Below are 27850 nucleotides of genomic sequence, written 5' to 3' on the forward strand. Positions count from 1 at the left end.
GAAGGCCGAGAGAGAGAAGGAGGTTGCGGTTTACAGAGAGGAGGAAGAAGGAAGAGACGTAAATAGGGTTGGGCTCATATCCAGGGAGGGTTTATAGAGAGAGAAGAAGGAAGAATGAAGAAGGAAGAGGTCATGGGCTTCACGAACCCTAATGGAAGAGGCCCTAACTTATTTTTAGAAAGAGAAAAGAAAGATGGGATGCTGATTTGGGATAGTTTGAAGAGGGATTTTTTGTCTGATTTTGGATGTTGTTTGAGAGAAATTAGCTATACTGATTTGACAAGAGGCCTTTAACTGATTTTTAGAAAGAGAAATGGAGGAGGGTTTTCCATTTTCTTGGGGAAACAGCAAGCGGAGCTGAAAGATTAGGTTTGGGGACTAATCCTATGTGTACAATTGCTTGCTCCTGTAAGTTTACAATTTACACTATATTGTTTATCTTTGTTATCACATGATCAAAAGCAAAATATTGATTACTTTGTCATATAGTCAAACTCTCTGCTTCTCATTCATCATTAAAATATTATGTTTTGAGCTCTAATTTGTGCCATAAACAGTATTTCCATAAAAACAATTATCACAAATAATCACAGAAATATGCATGCATATGATTTTCTTTACACAATGATTTATTTTACAAAATGATTTGCTATAAACAGTATTTCATTTACACAATGATTTTCCATAATAACAATGAAATCTGCATCTATTTGTTTAATTTTTTTTTTTTAAAAGGGAAAAAAAATTCATAACTTCAAGGCTTTGAAGAACATAGTGGGGATAAAAATTTCTATTTTAGGTTTTTTTTTTTTTGAAATAATATTTTTTTTTCAAAAGCATGAATGGAGCAATGGCCGCAATACACAAAACACACACAAAAAAAAAAAATCTTTTAAAAAAAAATTATAGGTGAAAGAAGATGCGATTTTTTGGCCGGATTTAAATCGTATTATGAAAAAAGCGGCGTTTTAAAAGTTTTTAAGAAAAGTACGCGACTTTTTCCCGACCTTTTCAAAAAGTTCGTTTAAAACTGTTTCATAAAAATACCGATTTTTTTTTTAAATTTCCTATTAAACCGGGATTTGCGAACTATGGGTGGGACTGAGTGTAGCGCAACGATGCAGACAAGGAGGCCGGCGAACCAGCCTGTATACTATCCTCCCAAAGGACGAGGGAGCATAGTTTACATATACTTCCAATCAGAAGACCTACTTGGGATTTTTGATTTGAAATTTTGGAAATATTAACTCCACATTAATTCACCATCCCTAATAAGTAAAAAATGTCGATTGATACTATTCATGGAAAAGATAATAAATACCTTACTTATTCAACCAAGAGGCACTTGATACTATTCAGACAATTCATGTAAAAGATAATAAATTCCTTACTTATTCAACCAAGAAATATCAACTCCACATTAATTCAGCATTTTAATCATCGCATCTCGGTGCCATTTATGGAATACGGGTATTGGAATAAACTTGATACTATTCATGGAAAAGATAATAAATTCCTTACTTATTCAACCAAGAAATATCAACTCCACATCAATTCACCATCCCTAATGAAGTAACCAGAAGTCAGTCGATTGATACTCTTCATGGAAAAGATAATAAATGCTTACTTATTCAACCAAGAGGCACTCGATACTATTCATTGTAAAAGATAGTAAATTCCCTACTTGTTCAACCAAGAAATATCAACTCAACATTAATTCAGCATTTTAATAATCGCATCTCAGTGCCATTTCTGGTATACGGGTATTGGAATTAACTTGATGCTATTCATGGAAAAGATAATAAATTCCTTACTTATTCAACCAAGAAATATCAACTCCACATTAATTCACCATTTTAATCGTCGCATCTCAGTGCCATTTCTTGTATAAATAGTGGGTATTGGAATAACCATGTTTTACTCTTTACAACTGCTACAGCCATGTCTGTTCTGTCTCAATCTTCATCATTCTTCTTCCTCGCCATTATCATCGCTTGCCAGTGCTTTTACTTTGTGTTAACAGCGCCTGATGGTGCAAAGGTGTTGAACTTTCCGGGCTTTGATGGGGAACTTCCCTCTAAGCATTATGCAGGGTGGGTAATCATCAAAACTCTCGCTATAAAACTCTTATATTCTAATGTTTTGTGTTTGGCCCTGACATGTATTAGGGGTTATGGATTCTTGTGGACATGTTTTAGGACACATTTGTTCATTAGAAGTCGTGGTTTCCATCACTGTTGCATTCCCACATTTGTTTGCAGAAAGTAGGGCTAGTAATGCCCAATATATCTCGCAATATAATGCCAAGAGGAGCGTTCCACACAGTTAGAGCTTATCAAATTAATGCCCAATATATTTCGCAATTAGAAAACACACAAGGGATAAAAATTAGGTTTTTTTTTTTTTTTTTCAATCTGCATCAGGAATAAAAAAAATAGTTTTACACAAACTGATTGAGAAAATTCAATAAATATAGAAGATAACCCACATAAGCTTATGAAGTTATTAATTTATAAATTTTGTCATGATATTGAGGCCAGAATCCTCCCAACGAAGAAGTCAAAAACATGGAAAAGACCGTTTTCATGGGGCCCAAATCCCTTACCTCTTTTTACTTATCCCAAAAAAAATAAAACATGAAAAAGAAGGCCTAAGCTAAATAATATTGCTTTTTAGGATTATATGGTTTTCAATTTTTTTTTTTCGGTACTTATGGAGAGAAGTTTGCCACATATATTACATGCTAATGTTCTTAAGATTACAGGTACATCACTTTAGGTAATGAAGGGAATAGAAGGCACATGTATTACTATTTTGCTACTTCAGAACGCAATCCTTCAAAAGATCCAATTGTATTTTGGACTCATGGTGGTCCTGGATGTTCAGGAATGAATGCCATTGTATACTTTCATGGTTGGTATTTCTAATTTACATTTACTACTCGTAATTTACTCAGAAGAAGCTCACTCTTCATCATGAAGGATTGAGAACCATTTTTTGTTGTTTATTGTGGATTTTCGTTGTAAGAACTCTTTCAACAAATTACTATAGTCTTATGTGCATAATTGAAGGTCAAAATGACATATCACATACAATGGCATGAAGTAGCATGACTAAACTGACTAAACTATTCCATCCCAACACAAAATTCCCATCTACAGCATGGGCAATAGGTTATATATATATCCTTGTGTGTGTTTTAACTAGTAGAACTGGGAGGTGCTTTGCAGGTCCCATTAAAAGGTTCTATAATTGATAGTGGTAGCAACGGTATGAGAAATAATATATTTAATGAGAATATGGCTACATCCGTATTTATGGTATGGAATTAAGTATTAGAAATATGCTTAGAAAATGAGTAAATTCTTTATGCTATTTAAAGATACCAAACTAAATTTAATATAGAATTAACTACATTTAGTATTCATATAATAAACTAAATAAATTTATATAATTGTCATTGTTATAATTCAATATGTACTTAAATTTGTATAATTATTGTTTTGTTATTATAATTCAATAAGTTCATTATTTTATATTTATATCAATAATTAAAATTACTAATATAATACTAACAGTAATGTATTATACAAATATTTTCAGTTTATTGGAATTTTAATTTTTTAATTATCATTTTATTGTTATTATTATAATCCATCAGCATCATCTAATTAAAAGATGATAGTTGTATAACATATACATCGCAATTAGGATTCCACTTATTTGTGCAATTGTTATCATATACATTACAATAATACAATTATATTATTAGTTAATAATATTTATTTCAATCATTATTATTAATTTTTAATAATTGCTAACAATAATAATTATTATAACATAAAAAAAAATTCATTATAATAATTTAAAGAGTATGAAAGAGCAGCATTAAAAATGTGCACCCTCACAATATGCCTTTCCAAAATTTTCACTTGTAAATAATTAGTGAAGAGTCAGGATTAATATAGAGAGTCACCCAAGATTAATATAGAGTCACTACCTATATAAGGTTGTAACCAAATATATAATTATTAAATAGTTTCTATTAAAAAGATGTACCCATGTTTAAATCATAATTTATTAGTGAAGAGTCGCAATAGATATAAATAATAGGGCATAACCACATAGCAATACGATTTGAATATATGCAATAAATAACACATTAACCACTCATCTCCAAGCATGAATTCTTGGTTAGTATCTCTAGATACGAATTATCGAAAGATAAGGTAATAGCGACATTGCTAGGGACGTGTGGAATGGTAGATAGAGTTAAATTTTCTGTAGACCTTGTTAGGAAAATAAAAAAAGTATGTGGGAACTTAAAGGAAATTCTTGATAAAAACCCAATCTACAGTCTACCACTCACAAAATTAGATTTAAAGAAGAAGAAGAAGATATGTGTTACTAGGAAAGGTTTGTACCCAAGCCGAATTCATGCTTGGTAATTGGACTCTTGGCATGGTAGCACAGCTAGCACTATGCATCCAAAGGTTAATAACTAACGAAAATAGCCCGAGCTTAGTTGGTGAGAGCTTGAAGATTTTGCAACGCTACATCCGAGGCTCAATTCCTATCAAGGGTAGGGGCGCTATCCTGATCACTGACTCACCCAAAAAAAAAAATAATGATGAACTTATTGAGTAACCCCGTAACAGAGCCATGACTTGCCTATTTTGCATAGAAGCTCCAAGAGACCCAGAGAACCCAAGCTCAATCTCATAGTTAGCCTCTCTTTGCATATTCTCTCTGTGCACCTAAAGACTCTATACACCTTGCACAGACTTCCTAAAACAACTATTCATAAAGAGAAACAAATCCTGTAGAAAAAGTCACATGGACTCCTCTATATCTTTCATTACAGGAGGTAAATATAATCCCCATATCCTATCTTTTAATTAGATACAAGGGTACATATCGCCACAAAATAGACAAGAATTTCAAGAAACTTAGGATTTACTCCTCTATAAACTAGGAAACCTAATAGCTATAAGATAGAAACCTAAAATCTTTCATAGGTTAATGCTTTCGAATAGGCATGAATGATTGAATCGGATTATTGTGAAATGTTTATTCATATTAGTGAGCATAAGCATTTTAAAACACATCCATGTGCTGCAACATTGTCTTAAAACCATTGCTTACTTCAGTAATAGTTTCAAATCATTTTGATGTTAATTTGCTTAATAATAAAGAAACATGGAGACTGCTCACAAATTGGTAAAAGCATTTGTTTTCTTCTTCATTCAATAAAAATGGGCTTTGAACATAAATATTAAATTTGAAAATTACTATGGAAATATGATTTCTTTTATATTTATTTGTCAGCTCAATTAGAGCGGAGTTTTTTTATTTGCTTCATGTTTAGAATCTTATTTTACAAACTATAAGTTTATTTTTTTGGTTATAAATCTTGCTAAAAGTGCAGTACTGGTTAGGCATTAAAATCTTATTTCTATTTTATATTCATACAACTTGAGGTCGAGATGCAAGAATATTTAAATGGAAGTCAATGCACTTGATTTCATTGCGATGCTAGAATAAACTAGACTATTGAGTGTCGTTTTCCATGTCAGGTCACCGATAGGATTCATAATTCTTTCAAAGAAATTATGATTTTCCTTTCTAGTTATTGCTCACAAATAATAATGTCGTTGCCCAAAGTAGATGGTTATATCTAATTCATGCTCATGTTTGATGGCATATCAGGGCTACTCTGTAGGCAATGAGCTTACAGATTATGATATATTTTTAGAATCTAAGGTTCCATTTGCTTATCGAATGGGACTCATTTCAGATAAACTATATGAGGATTTAAGAATATCATGTCAAGGGAATTATTGGAATTCCATCCACCCTGATTGTCTGAGGAACATGGAAGCTTTTAAGTAGGTAATATATAATCCCTAAATTTGTATCCCTAAATTTGTATTTGGAGATGAAATTGATCATGATTTAGGGGACTTACCCTTCTATATATTGTGTTGTAGAATACTGGTGGGATAAATGTTGAACATGTTCCCACATTGCCATGTTGATATGGGTATGAGCAGAAGTACTCGCTATGCGGGGGAAAGGTTTCAAATGTATGATGGTTGTGAAGAGAATGGACATGAAGTTGAGTGTGTAGGAACAAATGATGTAGGAGTTTCAGAAAATGCAAATGCATATCATCACATTTGAGAAATCTACTGCAATGTGAGTCATATTTAGATTAAACCTTGATTTTCAATGGAAGCATGGATTAGACTCGTGAGAATGGGGCTTGGCTCATGGTGGTAGCACCACCTAAGCCCCAATTAAAGGTCACAGCGCATTCTCATTAACACTTTCAAAACATTGAATCTTTCCCAAACGGATAGTGGCTTTTAATCCCCAAACATCCACATGAAAAAAGAAAAATATAACAAGTAGACTTGTTTCCTAGATTTATTGATCTTGGTTGCAATTCCTTGAACCATTTTTGGTGGTTTAAGGGAAATCATGGCGTGTTTCTTCGGGGATACCAAATTTATTGTTTTGCCCACCTCAAATACTACTTTGGAGCTAGATAAGGGACCCAAAATATTTCCAAAATACTCTCTCATACAAAACTAAAACTAAGATTCATGTCAAAAATGCATTAGACGCCCCATAAATGCCTCGAATCTTTACAATTTTGAATGAAATTTCAACTATTGGTTCTAATAATGGAATATATTTGAGGAGATTTGGAGGCCAACCAAATTAAACTTAGAATCAACTAATTCTTGAGGAGTCGCAAAATGTTTTAGGTGCATGGCACCCCAATAGTGGTTTTTGCGGTGCCAAGAGCCCATTTATGGTGCCCCTAGTAGAACATATTATTATATCCCTTAACTAAGAGATGAGATGTTTATTGTATAATTTTAAATATGTTTAGAAATATGCTTTAGGTCAAATATATATAAGAAGATGCTAGGGTGAGCCCACTAGCTCACAGAATAGTATAGGCCCAATGGTCCAGATTGAATCTGGGCCGATTTGATGGTCGAGAGTGTTTGAATTTTAATTTTTTTTCTACAAATCCAAATCATTTGAAATTTTAGGAGAATATTTTTTTCATCAAGCCGCACTTAATAAAAACATAAAAAAATAATCTGCAAAATTAAAAATAACCAAAATACCCCCAAAAATTTACAGGTGTATTTTGGTTATTTTTTTCATGTAAAACATTTTTTTTAATATTTTTCGAATATTCACCTAATTTTTATCAACATACGTCTAAAATTTCAAATGATTTAGATTTGTAGAAAAAAAATTAAACATCTGTGATTGTTAGATTGGTCCAGATTCAATCTGGGCTATTGGGCGTATTTTTTCTTGTAAGCCCATTGGCTCACAGAACCCTTTTCCATATATCTATATATATATATATATATATATATATATATATATATATATATATATATATATATATATATATATATAGAGAGAGAGAGAGATATATGAAAGATACTACAAAACGCCTATAGGCGAAAATGAACAATGATTTCGCCTACCCTCTTCACCGTGCAAAGGTCATCGCACAGTTACGATTATCTGGTAGTGTTTCATTTTTTATTTTTTTCTACAAATTGTTATTACTTAAAATTTGGAGCGTGTGTTCATAAAAAATACGCAAATTTACAAAAAATATATAAAATTTTTTTTTACATAAAAACAATTAACTAAAATACCTTCGAAAAGTTTCGGGAGTATTTTGGTTAATTTGTTTTTCACGAATTATTATTAGTTTTTTTAAATTTTTATTAGGTGCGCCTCACCAAGATGTACACATTTTTCAGATTTCAGGTCATTTCGATTTGTAAACAAAAAAATGAAAAATGAAACACAATTAGACAATCGTGACCGTGGGATGAACTTTGGACGGTGATGAGGGTAGGCGAAATCATTGTTCACTTTCACTTATAGGCGATAGAAAGACTTTTCTTATATATATATATATATATATATATATATATATATATATATATAGGCCAAGCTTTCTATGCTTTCCCTACAACATAGAAGTTCTATTCTCCCCTTTATCCAACCCTTCATTCTGAATGGAGGGCTAAGATTGCCCCGATCACAATGTCCCTCTGAAATTTTTAAGGGTTATTTTGATCATTATCTTTTATTGAAAAATTATTTTTAATAATTTTTTATAGAGGCGCCCCAATGAGAAGATGACACGTGCCAAATTTCACACGATGAGTGGCTCTCTTGATCAAACTTGGACGGCTGGATGGTAGGGGGAGGATAGAACTTCTATGCTGATGGGGAAGCATAGAAACCTTTTCCATATATATATATATATATATATATATATATATATTAATGATATTATGAGACCTTACCACGCCTATGTGAGTAGGACCCCAAAAGATCACAATTAAATTTTGATGCAGATCTCTAGAAAATCTATTCACCCAAGTCTCACATCCATGTGATAACTTTTCTAGAGATCTGTGTCAAAATTTAATGGTGATCCTTTGGGGTTTTACTGACATGGGTGAAGGAGGGTCTCATAGTGCCATTATTCATATATATATATATATATATATATATATATATATATATATATATATGACCTGAAATTTGGAGCATTTTTTCATAAGAAATAGGCGAATATACAAAAAATTTCAAAAATATATTTTACATGAAAAATATTGATCAAAATGCCCCAAAAAAGATTCAGTGACATTTTGGTCAATTTTTGCATGAATTATTATTATTTTTATATTTTTGTTAGGTGCGCTTCACTACGATGTCTACACACTCCAAATTTTAGATCATTCCGATTTGTTCAAAAAAAATGAAAAATAAAACACTTTCGGACAATTGTGACTATGCGATGAACTTTGGATGGTGATGAGGGTAGGCGAAGTCACTGTTTATTTTCACCTATAGGTGTGGAGAAGATGTTAGGGTACACCAGTTGACGTACTGCTACTTTAAACGTCAAACGGTCCAGATTGAATCTGGGCCGATTTGACGATCATGGATGTTTAGTAGTATTTGAATTGTACTTGTTTTTTATAAATCCAAATGACTTGAAATTTTATACATGTGTTCTTCTCATGTATAAAAAATACCCTTGAAACTTTTTGCGGGTATTTTGGTCAATTTATTTCATGCAAAATATTTTGTTGATATTTTCGTAGACCCATACTTAAAATTTTAAGCAATTTGGATTTGTAAAAAAAAAATTGAAATTCAAACACTACCGGACATCCGTGATTATCAGATCGGTCCAGATTCAATCTGGGCTATTTGACGTATTTTCACAGGTAAGCCAATCAATTTACAGGAGCATTTTTCTATATATATATATATATATATATATATATATATATATATATATATATATATATAGAGGAAGATACTACCAAACGCCTATAGGCGGAAATGAATATTTTTTATATTTTTATTGGGTGCGCCTCACTAAGGTGTACACACACTCCAAATTTCAAGTCATTTCGATTTATAGAAAAAAAATGAAAAATGAAATACTATCGGACAATCGTGACCGTGTGATGAACTCTGGACAGTGATGAGGGTAGGTGAAATCACTGTTCATTTTCGCCTATAGGCGTTGGGAAGACTTATATATATATATATATATATATATATATATATATATATATATATATATATATATATATGTGTGTGTGTGTATGTGTGTGTGTTTACATGAGTTTGTTGGGATTAGCCCACTAACTCATTTGAACATATGAGCCAAACGACCCTAATGGAATCTGGGCCTATCTGACGGTCTTTACTTCATTTCGTGTTTGAATTTTAATTTTTTTTCTACGAGTCCAAATAAGATGAAATTTTAGGTGTACATTCTTCTCATCAATGCTCATCTAATAAAAATATTTTAAAAATAATTTGTGAAATAAATTGACCAATAATTTGCAAAATTATTTCTTGATCAATTTATTTTTTACAAATTATTTTTTTGATAATTTTATTAGAGTATGATATTTTTGAAGAACACACCTAAAATTTCAAGAATTTGGATTTGTAGAAAAAACATTAAATTCAAACACGAAATGAGTTCGTGACCTTCAAATCGGTCCAAATTCAATTTGAGCCGTTGGACTCATATGAACACATATGTTCATATGAGCTAGTGGGCTAATCTCAACATTTTCCATATATATATATATATATATATATATATATATATATATATATATTTATGTGTTAATAGCAATACATCTTTTTAGAATTATTCTATAGAAAACTAAGTATGTATAAACTTAATGTTGCATTGATAGGACTATGAGAACCGGCCCATGGTGTTATTTAACTCGGAATCTTCAAGGAGGGATTTGCATGCTCAACAGGTATTTTTTATCTTTGCATTTAGCCTTTCTTTCTCTCTCTTTTTAAGTTCTGTTAATATAAGTATACAACAGAAGAACAACAATGTCTGCCAGAAGAATGGGTTAGGCATCGATGATTAGGGGCTGCATGCCTCAACATAACGTCCCACCCTCCATTCCCATGGTTAACATATAAAGAAGAGACAGAGAGTCAAATATATGATCTCGACCTAATATTTTTATATTGTGATGGGAATGGGGTTGGAGCATTGGTGGTTTAAGATGGATGCACATAATGTTCCACATTCTATTCCCACCATTAACATATCAATTATTTTAGGAAGGGGCTGGTAGCTCTCCCATACCTAGTTACCACGTTGTGGTTTTTTATTTTGTTCTCCCTAATTTAAATGAAAAATGGTTAGGGACCTATCTTGCCTACTGAATTACCCAAAAAAAAAAAAAAAGAGAAGAAAAAAAGATGCAAGGTGGTATCACAATGACCTAAATTGGGAACTCCTCTAGAATCAAATAACCATACTCAATACCTTCATTAGCTAGTAAATCAGTATTGGCATCTTCTAACATGTTCGAAACACGAACTTACTTAAGGATAAGATTTTAATATCACAAATCATTCTCTCCAAATGCTTGAAGTGCTTAAAGTACATCGGCATCTCTATACTGAAGTTATACAAAGGCCAGACATCACCATAGTTGATTCAGGGGATCTAAACACCTAGAGAAATAACATTTAAAATATTAATATAAGAAAAGGAGTAATTAATTACTTGATAGTTTACACTTTAGAGTCTTAACTATTACACATTGTATAAGCGTGAGTAAAATGAAAGGGCTTTAAAATGTGACAAAGCTTTCAAACTACATTATGTTTGTAATCTTGATACATGGTGGAGCCCTAATCAATCTAACTCTTAACAGTCTCGTTCCAAATTACATATTGGATGCGGTTTTTATAAGTCAGGCTTTATGAAAACAAACTAAAGCTTCACTTCAATTCCTCATCTGGAAAGCACTTTGGGCATCGAAAATCTTCATGTAGGCTTTAAAATCCATTTCAACATTGATTATGAAATTTGAAACTTAAAAAATGGACAGATCTCAGATCAACGAACACTTACTTTTAGGGTGAAATGAACGGTCTAGATAATTTGTTACAATATATACTATTTTTTGGGCTTGGGATCCTAATTTTTACTAAATGGTCATGGTTGAGATGATCGACTTGAAATTTACTTATTTTAAAAGGACTATGGCCCTATCAAACCATTTTTCTTAAATATTTACATGTACCTTTTTTTTTTTTTAAGAAGTGCAATTATTTCATTAAAGTAATGAAAAAGGAATACAACAAAGGAAACAAAGGTAGAGGAAGAAAAGAAAGAACAAAAAAATAGAGAAAAAGGAAAAAATACACCGACAAAAGTCAACAAACTTCATCAGGGAGAAGTAGCCATCTTAACCAGCAGATCAGCATTTGAATTGAAGCTTTGGTCAACATGGACAAAGGAAATATCACTGCCACTTAGCATAATTAGAATTTCATCCATTACTGTACTAAGTCTCCAAGGAGTTAGATAAGCGAGCACCATCTGATCACATTTGTGGAGTCTCCTTCTATAGTGATTTTGTGATGTATGTGCATGATTGAGCCTAGAAACTCCCATCTTTAGCACCCCAACCTCTCGCTTCATTGATTTTACAAGGATGTAGCTTGCCATGATAAGACCAAATTATCTCTCTACTATAATTTTTAAGCAAACCCCCGCAACCAGAGATCTGACCTCTAACGCTGCCATCAAAATTAAGCTTAATCCATCCCTCAGGTAGCTTAGCCCAAACTCTACTAGGCCGGATGGTCAGCAACCTGAATTACAAGATGCCTCTGAAATGAGAGAATGAGTTCTTTAGGTACCACAATTAGAGGAAGAGTAGCGAACGCCCATGTGACAATCGATCACTGAATAGCTGCACACAAAGTGGGAACATCCCAACCCTACCCTCCAACATTCGAAGTTTCACTCCTTCCACAGATGCCAAAAAGAAGCAGCAACAGTAATCGACCACAGATTGACCATTAGGGACGAGAAAGATGGAGTCCAAAGTTGCTGCATCAGTTGAGGGACCTCTCCTGGCCTGAGTTCCTGCCAATTGGACATTTGACCGATCCACTCCCAAAGAGCAGCCACATAAGAACAATGAATAAAGATATAATCAATGGTCTCTTCATCTTCTTTGCAGAAAAGACAAATGTTTTTCTGCAAATGTTGGTAAGGATCATTCCCTTTCTGCACAACTGATCCACAATGGGAAGTCTCAACGGAAGGTCTTGACATGGAGGGGCGCCTTGTTGTTCTAGAATTTAGCAAGATGAGGTTGTTCCTTAATATATTTGTCTCTGCAAACAGTCTCATATAGAGATTGAACTAAGAACATTCCATTCGACTGCAAACACCAAATAATTCTATCTAGCTTCCTAGGGTAATATTTAGGTCTCAATTTTAACATTTTACATCTTGCCTCTTTAAAGCTAATCCAATCTAGATACTAGAACTTCTTTAACTTTCCCAGGAGGTTATCAAACTAGAAACTTTTTAACTTCCTAAGAGGTTATCAAACACAGAAACCAAGAACTTCTTAACTTTCTAGGGAGGTTATCAAACACAGAAACCAAAAACTTCTTTAGTAACATCTAATTTACAGTTATTTAGGAACTTCCAATTTACAGTTCATGAACTTGTATCCAGTTATCAAACCGGCCTTAAAGGTTGACCACCGACCATGGAGACCATGTTGGCAACCAGCTCCTATTTTTACGTAAGTGAAATACATGTACTTAGATTGGGCAATTCCCAAGAGGATGGAAATATGTCGCATGGACCTCTAGGTAGAATAAATCTATGACCTAAAAATCTAAAACGAAAATGAGAATTTTAGAGGAATAATATAAAGAGGGATGCATAAATGGAATTACCATGTAATGAGCAAAGAAGATTTTAGTAATATGGATTGTTTACTATGAGATAATTTACTTTTGATACAAGGTGGTCACAATTCCTTACAACCATTTGATGTGAAATTTGATAGCTTGGATGTGTCATAAAGTTCGAGACAATTTCTTTTGAACTTTGAGCTTGGTCCATGAAATAATTGCAGTTTTTGGGAGTAAATGTGTTTCGTTTTTCTTTTTTCTTTTGTTATTTCCTATCTACTTTTTGTTGTGCTCAGCAATTTCCACTTTGTTGTGCTCGGACTGAAAAGACCTATTCAGGCATGTTTGGACACCTAGGGTGGTCTCTCCATAGATATGTATTTCCACGTTTTGGAAGCCAAATAAGGAAACCAATATTCCACCGAGATAGGTGGAGTAGCGGTCTCCATGAAATGGTTTCTATGTGGACCCAAAAATTAGTTGTTTGAATCAATGTTGTTAGAACCGAGGCAGTGACCAAATTGATGAGGGCACAGGTCCGACCGGACTAGTTCAACGGTCGAATTGAATTTAAAAATTAAAAAAATTGGAAAAATACTTGAAAAGTAAAAAATATAAAAATGAAATATCATAATAATATGGGAAACTAAATTTTTTTAAGAAAAACACTAGGAACAAAACTAACATCTGTCAAAAGTGTAAATGTTTTCCATAGTCCATGGTTTATTGAAATTGAATTGTTAAAGGAAATAAAGGAACATAAAAACCATAAAATCCTAGCATTTATTTAAAACAAATACATATAATGCTTCCTATAAGTCGAATTCATATGCTAATAAACTTAATAAAGCTGAAACAACCATTAATGAAAAACAAAAAATAATATATTGCATTGATTTGAAAAGGAAAAAAAAAAACATATATGGCAAAAACCGAAAAAATTAGAAATTTTTTCTCTTTGTAATATAAAACAAAAAATACGAAAAAATGGTGCAATAGAGTTGGGGCTTCAAATCAGGGCGGGATGATGGTTAGAATCCTCCTGGAAAGTTGCCCAAAAATAGGGCTAGGTATAGGCTGTTTTCAGGTAGAGAGGGTGAGAAAAATTGCAAAAAGGTTTTTCTCTCTGTAAAAAATAGTTTTTTTAAGGTCCCGAAGTGTACCCATTTTCGTCGAAACACCAAAATGATGTTGAAGAAAATTAAAAGGACAAAAACACGTAAAAAGGTGAAAATGCTTAAAGAAAAAAAATGAAGGGATGAAAAATGTGAATTTCTTTAACATCATGAGATTCTGGTTCGGCTACGAACCAGGCGAAGTCTCTCTCTTTTTCAATATGAATCAATCTAGAAGAAATGATGCTTCAAGAGAGAGAGATAGTTTTTAGGATAAGAATTTATAGATTTTATCTAAACAGCATACACCCTTCTTCCAGGATACGCGTCTTCCGGGAGAGTAAAAGATGTCTCCCTATGTCCAAATAAACCCTTGTTGGATTAGTAATTATGGACAAGATTCAAGCACGATTAACACAAGTTGTTATTGGCTTCTTTCAAATGACTGTTCCAGAATTCACTTGTGGATCAGGGAACAACAATTAGGATAAGGACTCGGCAACGACCAATTTCATTCCTATTTGAAATAGGATTCAGTCCGATTTGATAGATTCACTTAGTTTTATAAGAAATCTTTTCGAGTCTATCAGGAACCTTGTAATTTGGATCGGTTTTGGCGTTCATTTCATTTTTCATTATTTTTTATTTTAAAAATTTGAAAATGAAAATTATTTTTTATCTTGGGAACTTTTTTTTGTTGGAATGTGATGCCAATCACACCCCATGGTATTCTCCCTCTTGTTAAAAGGTACTTTTGTCACTAAAATAAGCTTTTTTAATGGAGGTCTATAAAAGGGGTTTTTTTGGGAGAGAAAACGTGGGTGAGTGAGGGAGAAAGGGAACTAGTAGAGAGTATCTTGGGGTTGGAAATTGGGGTTTTTGGAACAAAATCCTTGCACCACCATTTGGGGCTCATCTTGTGCCGTTTTTCGGCATTTCCTCGTGTCCATGCAACTTGATGTCGAGATGATCAATTTGAGGATATTTGGGCATCAAAACAAGCTCTTCTAATAAAATTTTTAAGGTCGCTCTAATTTGATTGTTTAGAGCCTTGGCTCTACGTAACCTTTTTCCCTTTTCGTATTATGTTCCTAAAAAATATTAGATCAATTTCCAAAATAAGTAAAGATTTTGAGCAAGTATAACAGTCAACTACCATGCACCAGACAAAGAACAATGCATCATTTTCACTCTCTTCTAAACTTTTAGGTTTTATTTTTTTCTGTTTCTCCCAAAATTTTTACCATGGGGACATTAGCTAGAGTCAAGAGGATGTTTAGGCTAGAAAATTTCCCTTAAATGTGACATCTAACACCAAAATTGGCATAGGAAAACTTGCACAATGTTATATGGGCGAGCTTTCTATGCTTCCCCTACAGCATAAAACTTATATACTTCCCCTTATCCAACCGTCCATTCTGAATGGTGGGCTAAGATTGTCCCAATCACAATGTCACGTCTCTATACTATTTTATTTTTAATTTTTTTCTATGAATTATTTTGAAACCAAATTTTGGACGTCCAATCCTCTATTAGCGAAAAATATAAAAACAAATATTTTCAGTAAAATAAAATAACCAAAATACCCCTTCAAGTTTCAAGGGGTATTTTGGTGATTATATTTTATCGAAAAATTATTTTTAATACTTTTTATAGGTGCACCCCAAGGAGAAGATGACACGTACTAAATTTCATATTCATACAATTTATATAAAAGAACTAAAAATAAAATGCTTTAAGATGTCAGATCTAAGATCAAACGGTGAGTGGCTCTCTTGATCAAAATCGGACGGCTGGATGGTAGGGGAAGCATAGATCTTCTATGCTGTAGGGGAAGTATAAAAACCTTTCCAATGTTGTATAATGCAACATTATCCCTCCATGTCTCTGTTTGTCTATGTGTGTGTTTGTGCTCCAGATTTTAGTTGCATGATAAAAATGGTCTACATCACGATCGTCGGATCTCTTCCTGATATTTGAGATTGTTTGTTAGTTAATGAATTTTATTTTAGTTGTTTTACAAGTCATATTGGGATAAAATTTATAAAGCATTTTTTGAGGGGTATTTTATTTATTTTAAATTTGGGACATTGGGAAATAAGTTGTTTTCTTGTACGAGTATAGAGCTATTTGTAGCTTTCTCCTACACAAACATAGGGAAAAGATTTATGTCCACTGTTTTCACACTAACCAATGTTTTAAAATCAGGAACGAGCTTTGGATCAAGTTAGGTCAACTAGGGATTAGGTTCTTTACCCATGGTAGAAATGGAACTCAAAATATCTACCCATGGTAAATATGGAACTCAAAATATCATGTTGTGGTGCCCTACCATCTGACCAACTAGTCTTAAGCGCATTATTAGATTGAACCAGACTACAATAAACTCAATAAAGACTTTGGCAACCCAGGTCTTGGTCATCTGGAATTGCTGGGTGTTAGTTCTGATTGGGGTGACTCAAACTCACCAAATTTTCAAAATAGTACACTTAGTCCCTTGAGCAAAAGTATGCTTCGGGGGATCTTTTTAGAACCCCCCAAATTTGTGGATCTTGCCATCCTGGGATCAATTTCTAGAAAAAGAAAAATCTAAGAACACATGTTATATATGGTTTGAAAAGCCACCTCGAGTTTTGAAACTCAAAATTGATTTTGTTCTGTCTTGTGAATTTCATTTTTTAGTGATTTAGTAGTTTTATGCAAAATTTCAAAAAAAAGAAAAGAAAATTGAATCCCATGGTAGGTGTTTGGGCCACAAGAGTCAGTTGATTGGGTAAGGAACCTCAAAAGGCTTTCAAAATTAATCTTCTCCACTCCGAAATCATTCTCGCCATTAAGGACTGATTTGGAGCTTCCAAAAAGCTCCTAGTGCAACACTTGATTATCAAATGTGGAGCATCTGAACAATGGATAAAGAGCATTTGGACCTTTATTTTAGCTGGAAGACAATTATGAGAGTCACTTGGATAACAACAGTTTGTGATATTAGGAAAGGGGCTGGGTCGTGGTGGTAGCACCCTCATACCTAATTACCATGTTGTAGTTTTTAGTCATGCTGACACCACCTATAGTCGTTGTCAAAAAAGCTAACTCCCTAATCTATCTGGAAAAAATATGGGTAGAGGCCTGTCTTCCCCACTTACCCAAAAAAAAACAGCTTGCAATATTTTTAAAACTTTAAATTTGGTTAAGAAACAAAAATATTGGACCCAAAGAATTACTTGTTAGTAGAAGTTTTCGAAGATGAAGAAAAAGGGCAAAAAAAATCCATACGAATTTCGGTCCATGCTAATGGTTTCTACTAAAATCCAATAATATAAGATTCACGATATGTGGTATAATGAGGATTAGGCAAGTTTCTTTCATAGGTTTCTTTCATAGGGTTGTGCTTCCAACTTTGAACTTTATTCATTCTTAGTGAGATTGTCTACGTGCTAATTTTTGAACCGTTCGAGATACATACAACGGTCGCTTGGCCTTGCAGCTTGAACAAGATAAATAGAGAGTTTTGGTAAAGTTTTACGTTGGCTGTCTACTTAACGCAAACCTCCTTCACCCAGGCTTGGGACGGGTTAAGAGAAAGTTATAGTCTTCACCCTACTTAGACCGGTAGGAGTAGATTTTCTATTTGTCCTCTTAGTAAAACCTAGCCCAGAAGCCTAGTCTAGGAGCATTTTTAGAATCCCAAATCTTGGAGAGTATTAATTCAACCTAGAAAACAATTTCAAATAATTAAAGAAAATTTAAATTCACTATTTGCAGGCCTAGAAAATAATGTCCTAGAAAGGAGTACTTTACATGAGGTATCAAACTTCAACGATCAAAGCAAGGTGAAACTCTAAATCTGGCCTGAAACTTTTTGCTTTGTATACGATAAAGTTGACTCTTTATTTATATTTTTAGCTTTGTAGAACTACTTATGTCAACTATATTCCTAGAAAGTTTGAGGATTTCTCTATGCCAAAATCATCCAAGAGGGACTATTAAAACCAACATTCAATATTAAAGGAACTCAACTTTATTATTTTTTTCCATGGACTTTTGGATTAAAAATTTTGGGCTTAATGGTTAGTATTTGTATTAACAATGCTAAAACTACATCTCAAGGTCGATTCGTACCACCACATTACGAAGAAGAAAGATGAAAAACAAATTATTTGGTAATATTTTTTTTTAAACTTTATGCTCCATATCATGGTATCCATGACAAATGGACTAGACATTAAAAATTAATTGATTGGATGACTTTTAACATGCCTTGTTCAATTGTTTTTGGTGAATCATTCCTGAAAAACAAATCTTAATGATTATTGATTGTCTTCTCAAGATATGTCATGTCAATTTGTATGGGACTAGATTTTCCTATCCACTATTTCATTTAAGTTCGAATAATTTTGAGAATATTTTTTTTGATGGTTCTATGAGTAAGCCGATTCATATGTACGCATGCATCCCTTCTCTAAAATCCATCTTAACGATGGATTTTTTTATTCAAATTTTTAGGGATGGATTTTTTATTCAGACTTTACGCAATGTCCTTCTTAAAGATTGACGTTTGTGGGTCAGTGGGCTCTTGCATCTGCTGGCTCACATAAATTTTTTCCATAGTTTTTTATGATAAAATATATACTATGAATTTTGTTTTTGTTTCGATGATGTGTGTCACAATTAATTGTTAAATTTAAATTCAATGGCTGATGTTATGCCAGTGGTAGGACTCAACGTTTCACATTCATTTGAGCTTCGTAACTTGTGTCAAACTTTTGAATTATACGGCTAAGGGCTAGAAAAGATGACGACACCTTGTGCAAACAGTAAAAAGCCTCATAGCATAGATTCCCATAAAAGTATTTACAAGATGTTTCTCTGGCTCACTTAACAACTTTGGATGGTGTTGACAGGTAGAAGTAGCTGGAAGGTGGAAAAGGTGCACCGATGAGCTGAAATATCGATAAGAAAAGATAAGCTTGATCCAGCATCACTTAAATCTCACATTGAGAGGTTACCGAGCCTTTATTTACAGGTTATTCATTTGTCTGCCTATTTTTTCATTTAATTTTACATATATCATTTGTGTTCTTTTAGTAAATGATCAGTTAGAGCCATACTAGGAAGTGTTTGCCTAAATGGTTGATGGGAGGGGTTCCAAAGCAAAAGGTGATAAATGGTTGTTGTTCAACAATTTGTATCTTCCAAGGCATTGAAATTTAACCATTGTTTATCCTTTGGAGGCCCACCTTATCTTTTCTTTAAGTCCCCCTCCCCATTATTGTCTTTGAAAAATGTTTTTTAATTTTATCAACAAGCAGCAAATTACACCAAACAAAATATGAAATTATAAACTCATGGTAATTCACGAACCACCTGACCACTATTTTAGATGTGTACCTTGCTTAGCAAGATCATCTGCCTCCCCATTTAACTAATGGTAAACATGTGTAAGGAGGCATTCAACTTCTCAGAGAAGTATAAAACTTGAAACCACAAAGATTTCAGAATCCAGGGCACTTGCAACTATAAAAAGTTGGAACCACACATTCCGATGGCAAGGTAAAATTCACGGAAGTATTCTACCTCGCCATGTATGATGCCAAAATAAAAAAATTTCTCTATTTCCAATGGAAAACCTCACATTCCGCTCTAAAATGGGCTTATAATGAAGAATTCCTTTTCATATAGATGAACATGCCCTACCACTTCTTACCATCCCAACCAACCATGAATACTATCCAAGCCATACTTAGCCACCAGTATCTGTCTCCATAAATGATCTTCTTCTAGAGTACTCCTCACCATCACTTAGTAAATATATGTTTATTCATAACTTTTAATTTCCCAATTCCCAAACCCCCATCCTTAAGGAGTATAAACCTTCTTCCATCTCACTTCTGTTATTTTGGCTACTACCCTAAAGAAATGCTTTCATTAGCCTCCTCAACTAGTGGACCACTCCATTAGGCATGCACATAAGAAAACCAAAGTAATTTATGGGAAATTGTTCCGTTTTATAGCCAAAAAGAGTAGCTAGGCTACCAAACGCTTCAAAAGCAATGCCAACCAGATTAGTTTTCTCAAAATTTGCTATGAGTCTGCACCATAAAAAATCCTATGTAGCATCGGCATATTGAAGGTAAGAAATGCTTGGAACACTAGTTGAAACTTTAACATATGTAATGACCATCTTCTTCTACCTTCCTTAACATAGGACTCATAGCTTCCCCTACTAACGCAAATAAAAAAGGGGCACACAAGATCTCGTTGTAGCTCTAAAAAAATCTTCGGGACTACCATTGATGAGCACAAAAAATGATTACTCACAACACAACCTCTAATCCAGCTCCTTCATTTTTCTCTAGACCCCCTAAGCCACCTAATTTCTTGTAAAACATCCCAATCTACTTTATCTCAGGCCTTTTCAACATGAAATTTAGGCCAAGTCTATGGGGAAGGTTTTGATAAGGTTAAGTTAAATTTTTAAGGTTGGAGTTAAAAATTTAACGGAGGTTGAAAATGCAAGATTTTAGCTGGTCCACCAAAATAAGAGAATGGTGGAATAGGTTCCATGATTTAATTAGGATAAATATATGGTTTAATCTTAAGCTTAAAGGCTATAGAGGTTGGATGTGTAGAAAGGGTTAGAATGAGGTAAAGTAAATGTTCAGATGGATTAAAGTAAGATATATGCTATGGCTTGAGTTGAAAACGAACTTGGTCTTGGAACATCATATATTGGAATGTGCATCACAAGAGGGGAACGAAAGGGGGCTCAAGATTACAGGCGAAGGGAGAACCTCCAATGCACATGTTACAACTTTGGGGAATCTCCCATCAAAAGATGAAGAGGGGCCCTAATCTTTGGAGGACCTTCTCTTATATGAGGCAAAAGTTGTACAATCACTACTTTTGCAAAAACAGTTGAGAAATTTCTTGTTCCCATCACAATTGTAAAAGTAAATTTTATTACTCAAATTGTTTGATCATGCTAATTTTTAAACTTAGATTTGAACTTACGATATCTCTACTTTCTTATACTTCTTAATATTCCAGATTCTTCAAAATTAGGTAATCAATTACTTTATAGTTTAAGGAAGTAGACTCTTACAAAACATGAAAAGAACCTTTCTTAACTCCTACACAAACATTGGAAATTAATTACTTTATAGTTTAAGGAAGTAGACTCTTAGAAAACATGAAAAGAACCTTTCTTAACTCCTACACAAACATTAGAAACTAGATTAACTGGTCAATCAAAGAAAGAATCAACTTCCTGAAATTTTAAGTTCCTTGATATGTGGTTTCTTGCACTCGAAAATAAAATTTGTCAATGATGTTTCCAAAAGGCTTTCAACATGAATATGCGGAATTGAAGCTTTAAACATGTGAATTACACAAGATATATAAAGTTTTGTATCAATTGAACATACTTTCAAGCGAAACTTATGTTTACAAAAAGTGATTTACATCACTCTTGAATTTTCTGTTTATGAATTTTGGAATAATCTTGAATGGCTCCTGGCATGAAGCAGTTCTCCTCAAGTGCTATTCTTTGTTGCACTTGCCACTTTACAGAGTACCTCATTTAAAAATATGCCTACTATTTTGAAAATGTCTCGAGAAAGGATCTACTATTTTGATAAAGGAGTTGAAGCAATAATATCGAATTTACTTAAATTTTCTATTGTATTATCCTCATCTTGTGATTTAAGGTTTTCTTCACTAAGGAAATTACATCCTCAACTTCTTTATTGGGTAAAGTTTTACTTATTTTCATGATCTTGGAAATTGCTTCTACTACAAATTTAGTGTCAACTACGTCGTTAATAAATGAGATCACTTGCTAAATTAATAACTAGCAATTCAAACTCCTACTTTAAAAAACTATGGTAATAAATGGATTTTTAACAGATACTCATGAGCATGACAAATGGTTTTGTGCTCTGAGGCTTTAGTCATCCTTTACAAACCTTTTTATTTGCCACCTTATGAATGTTAGTGGTATCCGTCTTGAAATATTACCTTCCATAAAAGATGAATTATTGGAGTGCTCCTTATCTTCATTGTTGTTGCTTTCCTCTGTTCCCATCGCTATTTAGTCAAACTACATGTATGAATTCTTCTTTTGACCAATACCTCAAGAATTTCTTACATGGTATTCTTTCAATCCATTAGTTACAATAAACACTCATCAATTTGGTTTTGCAAGAAGTGAGTGCCCTAGTGCATGGCTCATTCTGTTGACATGGTTGAATTCAAGGTAAGTTTCAACAAACAACTTACTATGTAGCAAGAGTACAGAATGACTAATAGGGTTTGGCTTTTACATGGGTGCAACATGTTAAGACAACTCAGAAAAAAGTTTTGAAGTTCTAATTTGGTTAAGATTTAGGATACTAGGCAGTGGATTTATGAAGATCCTCTATAATGAATAGAAGTGGATAATAAGAGGCATAAAGGTATTAGACCTAGGCTAGGTCTCTGAGGACAAGATTTAGAGAAGTTAAGGTAAAGTTTAGGGTTTAAGTTGAAGGGTTTATATTAAGGTTGACATTGCCAGATTTTTCCACATCTACCTAGATAAGAGTATTATGTGTGGTTGAATTTGCAAATTAGTGTTTAAACTACAATCTAAATGATATGGGGTTTGGTTAGATGGATGGCAGTTGTAATAATGTAGAAAGCCGACGTATGGATCGCATTGCTTGAGACTCTCCGGTACCTAGGCATGAGTTGTAGAATCAATATTTCTACATAAAGGCCTAAGGACTAATAAACTTAATTGAATAAGCCATTACTAAGGTATTCGTTGAGGTTTGATCCATATTTCTTTCTTACAGCGCAAAACCCAAGCTATCTTCAATTTCTAAATTCCCTAATCGTGTAGCTTCTTTTGTGATACGTAAATAGTTCTTTTGTAATCTTAGATGAACTAGACTACCACAAAAAATGTATAAACAAAGTGAGGAGATTAACTTGTGAAACAGGCAAAGAAACAACTTAATAAAACTATAATGACTCTCAACTTTCTAATATTTCAAGTACACATCGTTCTAAAAGGTTGATTTTCGGGGAAGATTGAAATGTTCACTACTCTTGGGTTTCTAGGACTCAAAATGGAGTAACATAAACCTGACACACTTAGGAAATAAAATTCATCATTAATTCTTCAGTACAACCATGACTTGAAGCCCAAATGTGTAAGCTACAACAAACACATAAAGATAAGGATGACAAGTCTTGAAGTGATCATCGTTTTAATCTTTAGATCTCCCTAAATGCATATTTGCTCTAAGCGAAGAGTAATGATTTCATACAACGGTTGTATCATAAGATAATGCAATCACATTAAAAAACCATCTTAGAGATATTTGTTTGACACAATTTTTTAGATGTCTATTCTTTTCATTCTAAAGAATAATCACAAAAAAGAAAATTTTGAAAAAAATGCCCTAAAAAGTGTTCTTATAACCTAATTAATATAAGCCGTCCATTTTAGTAAGAAGGTTAGATATAGGCCTCAAAAGGAGTTTTTTATTCCTAAAATTTTTATATAGTGTTATCATCATTAGATTAACAATGCTAAAAATGAAAAAAGTGATTTTGAATTTGTCAAAGCCTAGATCTTGAAATTCACCCAATGGATGGTCGAGATTCATTGTTGGAGGGTACTAATTTTTACCATATCTAGGGTGCAAATTGAATTTTTTTCCCCATAAGATTGATCATGAGGATGAAGAGAATGTGTGTGTAAAATTTGGAGTCTTACAAATGCCAAAAACATGATTTTCTAGATGTGTGGTTGCATTATACTATGACACAACTCTTGCATGAAATCACTGCTCTTAAACTAAATTTATGCTTTCAAAAGGTGCTCTAATTCATTCGTGTCCTACACCCTTCAGCAAAAGCACATTAACTTTCATGTTATCTCCTTTTCTTTTTGTTGTGGAAATACTTGATTGGAATTGTAATAAAAAACCATTTCACATTTGTTGTTCTAGTGGGGACCATGACATGACTGCTCCATATATTGGAATCTTGGAATGGATAAGAAGGTTGAATTATACAGAGTTGGAGAGCTGGCGACCATGGTTCGTAGGACCCTAGATAGCAGGGTATGTTTTTTTTTTTTAATTTATTTTTTTTAAACAAAGGTACCATGTTAAATAGGCATACTTATGCTCATATTTTACAAACGACATAGTTTTTAGTTTTTGAAACCCACTATCATTTTTGAACTTTTTATCGTCCATAATATTGGTTAAAGATAGAAGCAACTTACAACTTCCTCTTTTATATATGGAAAAGTTTTATATAGAGCCGAGGCTCTAAACAATCAAATTAGAGCGCGACTCAAGAATTTCACTAGAAGAGGTTGTTTTGGTGCCCAAATATTTTCAAATTGATTATCTTGGCATCAAGATGCATTGACATGAGAAAAATATACATTTCAAGTTTTTAAAATAGTGCATCTTGTAATGCATTTTGGGATCTTCAATTTTCAAGTTTTGAAAGTAGAGGTAAGGTGCACCTTCAAATTTTATCATGGCATATACTTTTGATGTAAAATGTTCTTAGGATTATCTCAAAAGCTATTTTTATATCTAATTATAAAATTTTAAATTTAAAAAATGGTCAAAATCAAGTAGATTTATAAACATATGAAAATCTTAAAAATGGACGGTGTAGATAATATGTTGTAAAATGCACTAATTCTGATACTTGAAATCTTTTTATTTTTCATGGTCATACATCTGGATGTCAAGATGATCAATCAAAGGTTTTTTCAACATTAAAACTACCTTTTCCGATGGATTTTTGAGGTGCATCCGTAATTCTACATTATAAAGTTGCATCCTTATATGAACTTTTTCTATTCTTTAAGCTTGAAATTGTATAATTAGAGATGAATCTATATTTTAAGGCTATCACAAAGATTTCCAGTATTGAAACTACATTTCTCGATACTATTTGAAGGTCCGCTTTACTTTGATTGTTATTCATTCTAGATCTACGCCTTCATGAACTTAAATCAAGTCTTATTAATTGTCAAATTGTTCATCTGGTGATTACAAGAAAATCTACAAAATTACGGTCACAAAAATCGATTAAGGTCTCCATCTAATTGTATTTTGTCTTTCCTGAAATGGATGGACAGTATTTACTGCATTTTCTCTTTCCTAAAAGAACACATTTTCTTTTTTCCCTCTTTTTTCTGGGAGCTTTTTTATCAGGTTGACCATGGAACATTGACATAATTCATTGCCAAATAGATCTACCTTTTGGCTTGTGAGCTAATGATACAAAAATTAGCTTAAGGGTGTGTTTTAGTCTATTTCCTTGAAACATTGATGGATAGTGTGCATAACTAGAAGCAAAGGGGGTAATCAATGTTTTTTGAATTGCAGATACACAGTTCAATATGAGCACAACCTGCATTTTGCTACATTCAAGGTATGAGAGATCCATCTAAATGCCAATGTTTTCTTCCATCAAAGTTTCGATAAATGTTTTGTTTGTTATTGTACATTCAGAAGTAAGTCATGCTGTGACTATTTAACAGGGGCTGGGCACACTGCGACAGAATTCACACCTCGCGAATCACTGGTGGCCTTCCAACGATGAATTGACGGTGCTGATAACCTCTAAATGCACTTCACCTTGGAAATGATAAATATGTAACAGTTTAACCCATTTGAGTTAGTAATTTTTACGGGTAACCTAAATACACGTCTCCCGCCATTCTCCCTCTCTCACTCGTCCACTTCTGTCTCTCAAGCTCGACTCAAAACGTAGCAGAGCATTATCATCATCTCTCTTCCCTGGTAAGCCTAACTCCTCTCTCTCTTTATAGCCTTTCTCCACTCTAATAAAAACCGTTCTCCCTCTCTACTTTTCACATCCACTTCTCTCTCAAGCTCGTCTCAAAACCTAGCAGAGTTTCATCACTATCGTTCTTTTCTGGTAAGCCCTAACTCCTCTCTCTCTAAAGCCTTCTCTCTCTTCTTTAGCGTTAACTAATGGTTCGCATGAGCTTCTGCTCACCCCCTTTCTCTCTTCTTTTTTCTTGGAAGATAAGCCTAACAGAGAATCATCATGATTTTTGGGTTTTTTTTAGAACAGTTTCTGGCTTATTTCGTTCGGAGTAGGATGACAAGAGCGTTCCTCACCTCCCAGTAGTAGGCTTTGATTCTTCTTTTTCCCACCTGTTTACCTTTGGTATCTTTGTTATACATGGCTTTATTAATCCATAACATTATTTTTTCTTCCCGCCATTCCTTCCCCTAACATACCTCTTTGTTTTACACAGTCCAACAGGACGATGGTCATATGATTGATTACATTTCAACAGCCTCTCTCACAATTTCATATGTACTCAAACTGGGATGTTCCGAAAGAAGACTGTAATGGCCTTCTATAAAATTAAAACATGAAATATGTAGGAGATAACTCTTCCCTTGCACAAAGAGAGGAATATATCTATCACTATAAGCAATGCTCCAACACCAGTAGAAGTCTTCATCATTTTTGGGTTTTTTGATAACTCATCACCATTTTTGGATTTTTTTGGGAAAATCGTCCTAGTAGAGCATCATCTTCTTTTTTGATCTCATAATTTTTGCAGCTCTATTAATTATGGATTGGTTGACATAGCCAAACAATAGCAATGTATTTTTTTAAGTTGTATTTAGATGCTACCCAAATAATAACTATTTGTAGTAATGTATTATGCCAGTAATGTATTTATTTGACAATATATTTTCAAGTATTCAAATGATCTCTAAGTGCATCTGCCCGTTTTGTAAGTGAGTGTATTGCCAATTGTGATAAACATCTTTAATAGCACCGATGCACAAGCGTTATTTAAATGAGACCGTTTCAACTTAATATAGTTTTTCTTCTCCCAGCAATAAATGCCATTGTTAATTCCGCAATCCTGATAGGGAATCATTTGTTTAGATCAGATTAAGTAGGACCTCACTCTTTTCTCTTAGGGTCCATTTGGTTCTTTGGATTCATATTTTTAAGAGTCACTTTTCCTAGGGGATTCGTGTTTGGTGTTTGGTTCACTTAGAATTGACACGTGTTTGGTTCACTTAGAATTGACAATTTTGATGGAATTGGGATTTTTGTGGGAATCCTGAATGCTCATTTTAAGTCTAAATTTTGGCAATTTCAATTCTACCAAAATAAGTGGAATCAACATTTAATTAAGACAACCCCTTTTTTATGGGGCCGTTATTGCCATGCGGTAAGTTAGATTGAATAAATGTTTTGAGGTTTGTAGGCTTCTCCAACCCTAGCAATTGAGGACCGTTATTTTGTAAATAAAAACGAAACCTTAGCGGCACTTATCACCCTTTGCCATCTACCGTTGAAGCATTAAAACATATAAAATTTTAGAAAGGCAAACTGTATCAAATTTTAGAGAGGGAAAACATATTAAA

At 33.3% G+C, this 27850-nt stretch overlaps 1 protein-coding gene across 43 annotated transcripts; it reads left to right on the forward strand.

The window, feature by feature from the left end:
- LOC110006883 (serine carboxypeptidase 1-like) lies at positions 1-27177 on the forward strand. 43 transcript variants are annotated; one of them, XM_088870699.1, is made up of 12 exons: positions 1-408; positions 1940-2093; positions 2765-2913; positions 5710-5892; positions 5991-6198; positions 10290-10358; positions 19307-19428; positions 24404-24517; positions 25811-25856; positions 25966-26227; positions 26526-26581; positions 26713-27177. In XM_088870699.1, the coding sequence occupies exons 1-4, from the start codon at positions 387-389 to the stop codon at positions 5727-5729; spliced, it is 345 nt and encodes a 114-aa protein (XP_088726825.1). In that variant the 5' UTR covers positions 1-386; the 3' UTR covers positions 5730-5892; positions 5991-6198; positions 10290-10358; positions 19307-19428; positions 24404-24517; positions 25811-25856; positions 25966-26227; positions 26526-26581; positions 26713-27177. The 43 variants fall into 43 exon arrangements, 42 of the variants coding, with proteins under 42 accessions (XP_088726825.1, XP_088726824.1, XP_088726828.1 ...); XM_088870698.1 differs by having other exon boundaries at positions 25966-26581; XM_088870702.1 differs by lacking the exon at positions 26526-26581.
- The last annotated feature ends 673 nt before the right edge of the window (positions 27178-27850 follow it).

The sequence above is a fragment of the Amborella trichopoda genome, chromosome 6 (genome assembly GCF_054954075.1).
Source record: "Amborella trichopoda isolate Santa Cruz 75 chromosome 6, AtrichopodaSantaCruz75HAP2 v2.0, whole genome shotgun sequence".
Classification (NCBI taxonomy): Eukaryota; Viridiplantae; Streptophyta; class Magnoliopsida; order Amborellales; family Amborellaceae; genus Amborella; species Amborella trichopoda.